General features: G+C 41.2%; 1 protein-coding gene across 2 annotated transcripts; it reads right to left on the bottom strand.

The window, feature by feature from the left end:
- Positions 1-1,424: 1,424 nt before the first annotated feature.
- Positions 1,425-7,149, bottom strand: PPDPFL (pancreatic progenitor cell differentiation and proliferation factor like). 2 transcript variants are annotated; one of them, XM_082234085.1, is made up of 5 exons: positions 6,861-7,149; positions 5,200-5,264; positions 4,415-4,507; positions 4,088-4,187; positions 1,425-2,872 (listed from the first exon to the last, which is right to left on the bottom strand). In XM_082234085.1, exons 2-5 carry the CDS (start codon positions 5,252-5,254, stop codon positions 2,860-2,862), a joined length of 261 nt encoding a protein of 86 aa, XP_082090211.1. In that variant the 5' UTR covers positions 5,255-5,264; positions 6,861-7,149; the 3' UTR covers positions 1,425-2,859. The 2 variants fall into 2 exon arrangements, with proteins under 2 accessions (XP_082090211.1, XP_082090210.1); XM_082234084.1 differs by having other exon boundaries at positions 5,200-5,301; positions 6,861-7,142.
- Positions 7,150-12,983: the final 5,834 nt, after the last annotated feature.

Genomic DNA, 12,983 nt, shown 5'->3' with positions numbered 1-12,983 from the left:
GGTATTAATATGGTTAATATAATATAGCTCCCTTGCAAAGCTACTTGACACATGCCTGCTGTTTAGTGAGAAGAGGATGCTGGCTGGACTGATCCAACAGACTCTTTTTACTTAGTCAACCTCTATACACGATTACATTCCTTGGTCAAAAGGCAGTATTGATATGAAATTGTCCAGCAGCAGTACATGTCACAGCCTTTTCTCCCTATACACATAAAAATGTAAGGTTGTTGTCACGTTGCAGTGTGTAGCCACACCAGTTCCAGCATGATGACACAGTGGCTGGCAGCACAGGTGAGCTGTTTTAACTGAGGATTAGGAGCACTTCACAAACCATCCTGTGAAGTGCCTTCCCCCTCCCTTGTTAAATGCAGCTACAATTAGCTTACGGGCTTGGGGCAGGCTAGGAGGGGATGGTCAGTGAGAGGTAAAATATGGGTGTTTATTCAAGTATAAAGGAAGGGCAGGCTGGTCAGGTGTGAAAGAAGGGGGGAGCTGGCAGATAGGTGAATCTAGCAAGCAGAGTGAGTAGGGGCAACAGTCTCGTTATTTATACAGTATTTCTTTCATCAGTCCCCTGCTGGTCTTTCTTTGGGCACTTGCAATGAATTCAGAAGTGGCTTGTTTATTAGTTTATAATAAATTAGATTTTGGCCACAGAACTGGCTTGTTTGAACATACTCTCCCATAACCTTTTATTCTTTTACATTTGTGGTGCCCTACTTTCTGTCAACTGCATTATTGATCAGAACATCAACTGTCCCTTTATGTGACAAGCTTTTTTATGGTCTGGATAAAGATCATATTAAATCTTTATGACACCTATAATGTTCCAGTGGATAAGTGAGTAGAACAGAATGTTTTGATTGTGGTTGTACTTTGTATCATGTAAGGAGCACAGCCATAGCTCAGTGGTAGAGCAGCCAAAGTTCAGTCCCCAGCATCTTCAAGGTGCACTGGCAGAAAATCCTGTCTGAAAACCTGGAGAGCCACTGCTGGTCAGTACAGAAAATACTGAGGTTGATAGACCAACCTTCTGACTTGGTGTAAGGTAGAGCTTCCTATGACCCAATACTCTGTGATTGTTAACTGCTAAAAAACGAAAACCCTGATCTGACTCATTAACAATCAATTGTTGGAAATGCCAATGAGCTATTAAAAATGGCAAACCCATAATTAAGATTGTAAGGTAAGGACAAGCAATAGGATCCAAAGCATGTGGAGAAGCCCTGACAGATGACGTTTTTCTTTTTTAAAAAAATCATCTTTAAGATGGAGCATTTTTAGCAGAGGGTTGGGGCAAGGGAGATTGCTTAACCTACTCATCATTTTTTGTCGTTCTTCTGATTTCCCCTAAGTTGGTCCAACATTCCAGGTGCATATTTACTATGAATGGCTTCTAGTTTTCATGATCACAAGGCATATATATTTATCAAGCTTTATTAATATAAAACTTAGTAAAAAAAACACCAGTTAATTCTGTACATTAAGACATGGCTCTGACAAATACTATACAAAATCTCTGACAATACCATACAAAATCTTTTTACATGTACAAAGATGAATAAACTCTAACAAAGTGAGTCCAGATTAGAACAGACATTTTTTCCTTTACATTCTGCCTTACTCCTTTTTGCCATTTACTTACCCTACACTCATCAGTTTTCTCTCAGTAGATTTAGTTTTTTAAAAAACATCACATGTCTAGGCAATGTAAGTAGCGTAAGAGCAAAACAAGCATGGTGAGCACACACACATGGTGTCACAGAAATTTCTGTAGATAAGTATTTCAGCATTTTTAAAGTTTGAGAAAAATAAAAGATGCCAAATGAAAATGTTGCAGCATGAAGACACTGATATTTAAATTTGCATTATATAGCAATCCCATCTCTTCATCTGATGAGACTGTATACATACTCTTTAGAGTTGGTGAAAGTGGAAATCTGACCTACCAGAAAGAATCAATGAACAATCAAAGTGTCAATGAAAAATCAAGTACTTTGGTTCCGCTCCTTACATTATTTACTTACATTAAGGCATATATCATCTAGATGTGGGGTAAATTGCACTCTACATAGCTGATGTGGGAAAAAGAGATTTTAGTAACACTGGTGTTGAACTGAGTTCCAATTAAACAAGCAGGACTTACTCCCATGCAATATGTTTAGGTTTGGCAAATACAATTCATTTATTTGATGAAATCTTCCATAAATGAAGAAGCTTTAACTAGATTTCTTCTAAAACTGAACATCTACATTTGGCATTTTCGAACAAATTTTGTCTAAACATAATTTAAGTGTGAAGTGAGCTAACAATCTAAATTTAAACCTTGGGACAGACTGAGATTAAGTTAGCTGAATTTAGGTCCCAATGAAGTCCAAGGGGCAAATTTGTCATAACTACTTAAGTCCCATTGAAACCAGTAGGAACTAATTGCAACTGTCTGGATCAAGTCCCTTAAGGCTAAGAAGACAGAGTGTGCTTGAAGACAAAATAACCTTGAATCATTTTGCCCCAGACAGTCTGCAAGAGCTTTTCAATTTTGCAAAGGAAAGGTTGGATAATTAGCAGACACTTCAGCCTAACAAGTCTTTGCATTTGCATTCTTCCAATGATATACAAGAGTCATTACAAAATGTAGAACACCTGTTCAGTATCAAAAACTCTGCAGCAGACATGGAAACTTCAGTGGCTGCCTTAAGAATAAACTATGGATAAATCCTTGGAAATCTGCATTTTTCCTGCAACGGAAGTTTCAAGCAGTTTGTTTTCTTCACACAACTGAATGCAGCCACCTGGAAGACCTCAAGTCTTTCAAGAAGTGAGTCTGTGGGTGCAACATCATTGTAGGAGTCCAAGTCAGCTGTTAGCACTGTCAAAAAAATAAATTAAGAATAGACCTTTTATCAAAGATTGCTATAAAGAGTTACTGACAAGTTTGAGTAGAAACCAGAACTGCAGATAAACCTAAGATTCAAGTCTAAGATTCAAATCTTACATGATCTTGGAAATGTCAAGTTTTTAACTTTGCTTTGCTGCTTGACAATACAGATTATAAATGAGAATTCTCTTTTAAATCCTCTCCCCCGAAAACAGTAAAGAAAAAGAAACTACGTTTGCACACCAGCTGTGAGAAGATAATTTCTCTGGACAACTAAAGAAGTGCTTTTGTTTCTATACATAATAAGTTAAGCTCTACAGAAAACATTTTTTTAAATCCGTTTCCCATAAAACCAGAGAATGCAAATGAAAGATTCCAGTCTTATTGCTTTTTAAAATAGATTTGTAATATTGTTTTGACTTGTAAACAAAATGTTCTTGTAAATGGATATTAGCTGACTGCAGATTTGTATATATATTAAAGTCCATATAAAACTAAAGTCCTGGGAAATTAAGTTACAGAGGAAGCACATTTCCTCTGGAACAGACTTGAGGCCCTTTCAATGTTTTGGAATACAACTCCCATGATCCCAGACAATTGGTACCAACTTGGGAGAAGCTGATCTGCAGCAATGGAATGTATATAGCTATTTGATGTAACACATTAGATATGTTTTAAATAAAATAACATGGATGGTATTAATGTCATTTTAGGGTGTCTATTACAAGCATACTTGCAACAGAATCCTATGAATGTTTACTCAGAAGTAAGGCCTATTAAATTTGGGACTGCGCTCTAAGGATGTTGTTACCAAAAAAAACCTTGTGGGTAGTTGAAAAGCCTAACAAGGAGCTACAGATATTTGACTGAACTTTAATGTCAAGCGCCTGAAACCTGTATGGCAACCTTCACATCATTGTCATTGTTCTATGGTCTGGTTCACTAACAAAAGATCACTGAACATATTGGCAGTCAGTGGGCAATTTAATAACCTCCCACTCCACTAAAATAAATCGGCCTATAATTGCCATTTTTAATAAACCAGACCCACTCATTTCCAGACGGAGCTATTCTAAGTTTAAACAAAAATCAGCATCAGAGCAATCTTTGGAAATCTCCTTTCAACATAAAAGTGGTCAGATTATAAAGCCACAATAATATTAATTCTAATGAATCATGTCCCCCCAGAAGTGAAGCAGTTCTTACCTGCTGGCTGACAATGTTTTCCTGCCTACATTCTGAGGCATGGGCTCACAGTGGAAGAAGCTTTTTATCCACCAGCATCTTTCAAACACGTCAGGTAACCCTATAAAAGCATACACATATGGAGCTGGTGAATAATAAAAACCAAAGCGACAAAAAAGGCTATTAATTTTAATGAAGCAACAATACCAGAAAAGACAAAGCATACTGTAGTCTTATCTGAAAACATATTAGAATTAAATGCCCAGTTGGGGATGGCAGGTCAAATTATTCCCATTAAGTATGCTAAACTTTTCTGGATGTTAGCTAATCATTTAAGAGTCACAATACCATGATGTGCTTTTTCCTGGTCCAAGGAGTTCATGGGTTCAGAGCAGCAAGATGAACTGCTTGAAGAAACACTAGAGTCAGAATTCAGTCGTGCTGTGTGTGAAAAAGAGAGCCTACATTACATTTGGGGAAATCAAATCAGTATCATACAGACCAGTGTTTAAGGTTCAAAACACCTTCGATTACTTTTAAAGAAACAACTCTTAAAATGTAACAAATGGTTAGTAAACACATATCCGTGCCTATTGTTTCAAACAGTGGCTAATTTTTTACACTTCTGTAAGCAAACGTTAATTGCAAGGAATCATGTTGCATCATATGACAGCAAGTTAGTATGATTCAAATGCATATGATACATTCAAATAAGACTGATATTAAAAAGATTATTTCAATATTAAATGTTTCTTGGAGAAACAAAGAATTCCCTCAGGAAGAGTCATATAAACAGAGCTAGTTTTAAGGGCAGGTGGTCCAGGAAACTGCTGGGGGAAATCAAGTTTGGTGAGCAACAGGTTCCAGTTAGGGGCACCTGCCACAGGTTAGATGACAGGAATAAATCATGCATGCAGAAATTGGCTACAAATACAATTAAAGATATTCCAGAGCTGAGCAAAAGGAGGGGTGAAGCAAATATACCTCTTGCTTGTGGTGCTTTTAAATCTAAGGCCAGCCCTAAACATGAATAATGAAACCCATACTAGTATGCACACTAAACATGTGGCTGTCTGTACAGAAACAAACATTTTGAGATCATGTTAGTCCTCCTTTCAAGGCAGAAAACTTACTTCTGTAGTACTGGTTCTTTGCCAGAAGGCACCCAGCAGAAGGCACAGCTGCCATTGCAATGGTTCTGCCCAGACAAAAAGGCAAAAATTATGTAAGGACACCTGCAGGTCAAAAGAAAATAGGGAAGTTGTAGGTTAATTTGCTAAACCACAGCATAGAGATCAGATCTCTACAGTACTGGGAACTGTATCATATGCTTGCACTATAAGATTATAGACCTTATACTCTATTGGTCTGAGTTTTCTAGGGACAGGGGGAAGATTCCTGTAGATGGAAGAATGTGTGGATCTTTCCCTCATGTGCCCAGAGTCCTGAGGTTTATGCTCACTACATGAAAATAAATCCCTCAAATTACAGTGGTGCCCCGCAAGATGAAAAACTCGCAAGATGAAAAACTCGCTAGACGAAAGAGTTTTCCATTTTTTGAGTCGTTCCGCAAGACGAATTTCCCTATGGGCTTGCTTCGCAAGACGAAACGTCTTGCGAGTTCGTTTCCTTTTTCTTAAAGCCGCTAAGCCGTTAATAGCCGCTAAGCCGCTAATAGCCGTGCTTCGCAAGACGAAAAAACCGCAAGACGAAGAGACTCGCAGAACGGATTAATTTCGTCTTGCGAGGCACCACTGTATGTTGCACCTTATCACTGAGCTCAGACACTTGCAAATGAATGCTTTTGCAACTGTTGGGAGCATTTTAAAGTCAAGAGATGGCCATAGGTAAGGGGAATCCTGACCATTAGGTCCAGTCGTGGCCGACTCTGGGGTTGCGGCGCTCATCTCGCTTTACTGGCCAAGGGAGCCGGCGTACAGCTTCCAGGTCATGTGGCCAGCATGACTAAGCCGCTTCTGGCGAACCAGAGCAGCGCACAGAAACACTGTTTACCTTCCTGCCGGAGCGGTTCCTATTTATCTACTTGCACTTTGAGGTGCTTTCAAACTGCTAGGTTGGCAGGAGCAGGGACCGAGCAACGGGAGCTCACCCCGTTGTGGGGATTCGAACCGATGAACTTCTGATCAGCAAGTCCTAGTGGTTTAACCCACAGCACCACCCGCGTCCCTAGAGATGGCCATACAGAAAGCCAAATCAGATGATTTGTTCATTCAGCCTAATATTGCCCGGCTTCAATTTAGAGCTGGCAGCTTTCAGGCAGAAGTTGGTCACATCATGTCCTACCTTAAACTGAAAATGCCCAAGCTTGGGGCCTTCTATGTGTGAAACATGTGCTCTGCTTCTGAGCCCCAGCTTGGGTCTTCTGTGAATCTGCAGATCCATCATCAAAGTGCTCACCTTATGTAAAGGAGCTACTTCCCATGCTGGCAACAACCCACTGCCTATTTAGGATCAGGTGCTTAGAGATTCCACCAACAGCCCAACTAAGTTTTATATACCAGCACTGCAAAAGCTTTGCAACCTGTTAGATTCTTCAACTCAAGGCCATAATGCAGAGAGGCATATCTTGCATTGCCTACTGATAGAAACTCACATCCAGTCAAGGAAATGCAATCTCTACGAACCCGCTTGGGGCATTATTACTTCAAATCATGAGTTGCGAAAAGCAAACTCCAGAAGGCACTTTATTCCTGCAGAAAGTTTGGGCATTCATTCACGGAATCCCAAGCGGGGAAGGAGAAAACTAGGCATGCACATGATCAGTCTAGATTACCTGTTGCTTTCTTTCTTGGCAGAGATCAGCAGCCACGTCGCGCTTCTTTTTTTCCCTCTCCACAGTCTGAGAAAGCAAGCTCGCTTTCACTGCCCGCCTGGCCGCCGCCTCTTTATATAGAGGAGCCCTCGGCGACGGAGCTGAAATTTGACCCGGCGGGGGTGGGGGGAGCGGGGGCCGTCGCGCGCAACCGAACTCACTTGGCGCGCTGCCGGCTTGTCCTCCTTCAACCCGGGTCGGGCCAGGCCTGCTCAAGTCCCCGGATCCCCTAGCAGCAGCAGCCATAACAACAACAATGAGGCGCCCGCCCTGGGCACGTGCTGCGCCTCTGGCTGGCCGGGGAGGAGCGCGTGCTCCGCAGTCGCCCTTTGCATCGGGGGCTGAGAGGGGCGCGCCTTCGCAGCTCATCTCGCTGCTTCAGGGCCCGGAGGGTTTTGGCGGGTGGCAAACGGAGCTTGGACACAATAGTCGCTTTCCTCCAGAGGATTAAGCAGCAGCGGGCTTAGCCATCGAATAGGAAGGGCACACTTAAAAAAACAAAACAAGAGCACGTTTCTAGAGCGCTGCTTGGCAGCGCTGCCCTTTGCAGACAGTCCAGGTGTAATTCTCTCTGCTTGGAGGGCGCCAGGCGTGTATTTATGCTGCATTTCATACTCATAGAAATGTAGAGTTAGAAGGAAATCAGAAAGGTCATCTCCAATGCAGGAATCACAGCTGAACCACCCCTGACAGATGGCCTTCCTTTTTCTGTTTAAAAACCTCCACCACCTTCCAAAGTAGTCACTGTGGAGCAGCCAATGTTACTGTTTTATTCTTTTTTTGTAAACAGCTTTGAGGTTTTCTGCAATCAAGCGGTATATACATTTTATGAAGTAAATAAAAGAAATCGGGGGGGGGGGGGCAGATTGGTAAACTCATGACAATAACAGGGAAATGTTCCAGCCATCTTCAAGCAGAACAAAAATTAACACCAGGAAGGCTGATGGACATGACTGAGTCTTAAATGCTTCCCAAAGCCTGAAGTGCAGCCACCTGCCATAGCTCAACTGGGAGGGAGTTTCAAAGGTGTGGAACCACCACCAGAAAAAGGGTCCTCTCTTTCATGGTCCCCTATTTCAAACAGCAAAATTATGAAATGTCCTACTGCAAATGTAGTGATGCCACCCAAGTGAATCATGTTAAAGGGGCATTATTAGAAAAGTTCGTGGCTAATAAAGCTACCAATGGCTACTAGTCCTGATGGCTACATTCTTCTTCCAGCATCCAAGCCAGCATGCCTCTAGCAGCAGTCAGGGAGTGCTATTGCACTCATGTCCTGCTTGGAGTAGGCAACACTTTGGTCTCATCCATCCAGGGCTCTTCTTATGTACTTAATACACTTAAGATATACTTAACAGTGGCTGGCAATTTCCCATTTGTTCATCACCGTAATAAGTATGGGAGCCAAACCGTTTTCTAATGGAGCTGATTTTACACTGTCGCCTGCAGTCAGATGTTGGCAATAGTGCTGCAGAATGGTTGGCACCATAAAACCAGTTGTCCCCTTTCACTCCTTTAAAGGTAAACTGGCAGGACCCTAGTTTCTCTTTAAAAGAGAACATTACTACTGACTGTCTGGACCAGGGATGAGGAACATGAAGCCCTCTAGATGTTGCTGAGCTCCGGCCACCCCTCACCAGTGGCCATGCAGACTGAGACTGATGGGAGCTGGAGCCCAACAACATATGTAAAGCTATAAGCTCCCCATCCCTGGGTTAGGCAATAATATCTAGTGTATTGGAAGAAAAAGTTGTATATAAATGTAAAAAATAAAATTACATTTCCACATTAGTGTACCACAGAAGTGCAGGAACTAGCCAGGTCCATCCTGCCAGTTGCTTATGTAATTGATTAGACAAAAAGCATACATCATTCAAACAAGCAAACGTATATACTATTTGTTTCTTTACATAACTATGGAGATTGGCGTACTATTCTAAATGTTGGGTGCCTCAAAGCCATATGTTTTATTGATTGATATAAGTTTTATGTTGGCAATTTCTCCAATAATAATCATGTTATTTTTTTATATGAAGCCCATCTGACTGGGGTGCTCCAGCCACTCCAGGCAGCTTTCAGTAAAATATAAAAATGCAACAAAACATTGGGCATTAAAAACTTCCCTATATGAGGCAAGGAGATCCTGGTGCATACATTATTCTCTCTCAACTGCACACCCCACACACACCCCGCTTCAGCCAACATTTTAACCTTGCAACTGTCGTGCTCAGTAGCTCAATGAGATTCCTGGCTAAAAGAGAATTTGTACCTGAAATCTTCCTAATTCTAGTCTGACACTCTAACCCTTGCATAATACTATACCATTGGATTTCCTTATCAGTTTTACTAATAGACAAATGCAGCCAACTTTATTTTTACAGGGATATAGTACCAAGCTTAGGAGTTTGGCATGCATATCATTTCAGGCTGTGCTGTTTCCAGTTCTTGATGCATTGCGTTTATCCAACAAGGGTGTGGGGAGCCTGGGATAAGCAGCAATTCCATATGGAGTACAGTGGTACCTCGGGTTACATATGCTTCAGGTTACATACGCTTCAGGTTACAGACTCCGCTAACCCAGAAATAGTACCTTGGGTTAAGAACTTTGCTTCAGGATGAGAACAGAAATCGTGCTCCAGCGGCGCAGCAGCAGCAGCAGCAGCAGCAGGAGGCCCCATTAGCTAAAGTGGTGCTTCAGGTTAAGAACAGTTTCAGGTTAAGAATGGACCTCCAGAACGAATTAAGTACTTAACCCGAGGTACCACTGTACTTTGGTACTGCAAATACATCCACATTTGCTAGCAGCCCTGCACTTCATTCACATTTATACTGCACTTATTAAATGTGCACAGGGAGTTCAAGTGTAGCTTTCTGAGCTGTGTGACTTACATGAATGAGGGAATTACACCAGGGGTTGAGGGAGTAGCTGTGTTTGCCAGTTGCAGCAAAGACTGTGGAGAGTCTTGTGGCACCTTAAGGGCTGATAAGTTTATTGTTCATGGACTAGGGCCCACTTCATCAGTCACTTTTCAAATTTATCTAAGAAGAGATAAAATAGGAAAGGGGGTTTCATCCTGACGGATGTGCCATATCACGTTATTCCATCTCTTGCAACAGCTTCAGTGGGCGGCACATCCCGTCCCTTCTCTGAAGCATCAGAGCTGGTTTAGTCATGTCTCCAGTACAGCATTGCTCAAAGTGCACTAAGTTCTAATGAAAATGTAGACTTGTCCATGAATGTAAACAAGTAGCAGACGTCCCTTTACTTAATATGAAACCTTCACCTCGTATGTTGAAGTGGCATTTTACACTGACCTCCTGTCAGTCTTAAATGGCAACTTATATACTGCTACTCCAGAATGGGAAACTTGGAGGCTTGCCCCAGGTTAAAATAGCACAGCTGACAGAGATAAGTGTCTGGAAGTGGAATGTGTGCTAAAATTAGTAGGATCACTTACTCTTTTGCTTTTTAATTTGTCGTGATATACCGAAAAATGGTCCGGATGCTGGGTAAAGTAACAGACATAAAATGTTAACATATTAAAGGAGCTCATTCTGCATTTAGATGACTAGTGTTTTCATTATGTCCACTGAGGTGTTTATAGGGAGCTAATCATAAATCTGCACTAATTTTATCTCTCCCTCACTCTTTTGGCTCAATGTTTTAACCACCTGTCAAGTCATATTTCTTCACTCAGAAGGGAATTTGCCCCTTTGGGGACTGTTAGATTGACTGACATTCTTTTGCTACAATAGGGTTTTCAGAGATGGAGTAAACATATGCTGTCCTTCAGTAGAGTAAAATCCTGAGGAAACTGGGGAGATTTGAGTAGGCCTGAGTAGCTGACTCAAGATATTTTGTGACCTGAGGTAAACGGTTCGCTCCCCCCACATCCCCACGTCCGTGCATGTGCATCACAGATTCCCTCTTTACCGTCCCAAAAAGTTGGACGGTATATACACAGCACAGGTGCCCAACACAAAAAACCACTCAGCAGGCATGCAATATACATACTGCACACACACACTCACCTCACATGCAGACCAAACACACATGCACACAGCGTACAAACTGTCTTTCGCACAGAGATAACAGTCTCTCTCACACACATATGTAGGCATCCAGTTCTGTTTTTTTCACACCCCACAAATGCAGGGACACCACAAATGGTAGGGCTGAGCCACTAGAATCAGGAGTCATGAATGTGCTGCTTACAACCTGCCAGATTTTAAGCATGGAACTAGCAGGACAAAATAAGATCATTTCTATTCTCTCTCTCCCCACTCTGGCTTGCTTAGTTTGGGCATGGTAGTATATGCATTTCTGAGAGGTGTTAGACTCTAGAATCCTTGGTGCCCTTTAATTTAAGGAATTTGTGTTGGCAAGCAGTGATCCAGACCTGGTGACACCACTGCTTAAACAAAACTTTGAGCCCATGACATGTGCCTACAACATGACTACAACAAAGTGGGCTAGAAAGGTCATTTTTAATGGTAGATTATATTCCCCAAATCTCTGCGAAAGATCGCATGTTCTAAAACAGCATTTGCACAACTCTACAAATATTTACAAAGAAAGGAGAGGAAAGTTCATGCTCATATAAATACATGAAGAAGTGAAAAGGTTATCTGATACGAGTACATTTTTTGTTATGCGGGCACAGCGGTGACTACTGCATGATACTGCTTCATTAAGGCGAAGGTCCTTTGTTATTTGCCAGATTTGAATTCATAGTGTGTTTTCGAGTCAATTAAAATACATCTTCTGTTGATGCTCAAATTATATACTCATCAAGATTGATTAAGCAGCCACAGAACACTGCCTTGCTTCGTTCATTTCTAGAACAGTATATGCAAAGCTTGCGGCTCTCATCTGGGAGTGTTTGATAGTCTTCATGTCTCAAATGTTTTCAAACAAGTAGCCTTAAGCATTTGAAATGTGTCAAAATAGAGAATAAAGATAATAAATCATAGTCTCACCAGGTGGAATACACGCTTCACAACTATAGATTTAAATTACAGAAAGGGAGAGGGAGGGGGAGAGAGAGAGAGCTCTTTGAGGACTCACCAACATGCTGTCTGTAAGTGATGAGAATAATCAATTAGCCCTCTCAAGTTCATGTCCATTTTAGAACTGCAAGATAGAAAGGTTACGGGCTGCTGCACACATGCATGTTCATCACCTGATTTCTGATCACTTGCCTGCTCAACACTTAACTATGAAATATCTGCCTATATTTTAAATATGTGATGCACAACCTGTCCCCTCTTCATGCTGGTCTTCCAGTAATGAAAATCCTGGCGTGAACCAACCTCGATGCTTATGCTGCACAAAACACTTTTTTTTTTTTACTTCAATCCACCCTTCCTTATTCCAAATATTCCAAGTTCCAGACATTTTTGGAGCAAGTACTATGCACATTTTCTTTCATCTCTTGACCTAGAGATAAAAAACTATTTTATATAGAGAATGATAGGGCAGACATTCTGCAGAATGTCCCTCCTGCTAGAATGTTTAATGTTGCTTTTCTAGAGTTGTACTTTTTATCTTATTATAATGATCTTGCTATTTTATCATGGTTTTAGTATTTTATAACAAGCTACCCTGATAATGTATTGAAGAGGTATTGAACAGCGGGGCATAAATGTGTGTGTGTGTGTGTGTGTGTGTGTGTGTGTGTGTGTGTGTTGTGTGATGATAAGCAAGACCAGACTAAAATGGTGCAATTGGACAGGAATGATGATAAAAATAAAATGTTAAAAGGTCGTAGCAAAAGATGGCATGCACAGTAATAAATACATTATTATCTTGACATTTGGTCCAAAATATAGTACTTTGCTCTCTTCTCTCTCCTAAATCTGAAATAGCATTCCTTCCTGGTTTTGATGTGTTTCATCCTTTGCTTTTGGTCATCATTTCATCAGGTGTAATTCTCACCAAAAGCTGTGTACTATTTTCCCCTGAGCAGTCAGAAGTAAGTCCTGTTGAGTTCATTTGGGCTTACTCCCAGGTAAGCGGGCATAGGACTGTAGCCTTCGGTTTCTCTTTGTGGTATACAAATAGGTCTAGTAAAATAAATAAAT

This window comes from Podarcis vaucheri (genome assembly GCF_965113315.1).
Source record: "Podarcis vaucheri genome assembly, chromosome: 8".
Classification (NCBI taxonomy): Eukaryota; Metazoa; Chordata; class Lepidosauria; order Squamata; family Lacertidae; genus Podarcis; species Podarcis vaucheri.
This window is presented reverse-complemented; position numbering and strand designations above follow the sequence as displayed.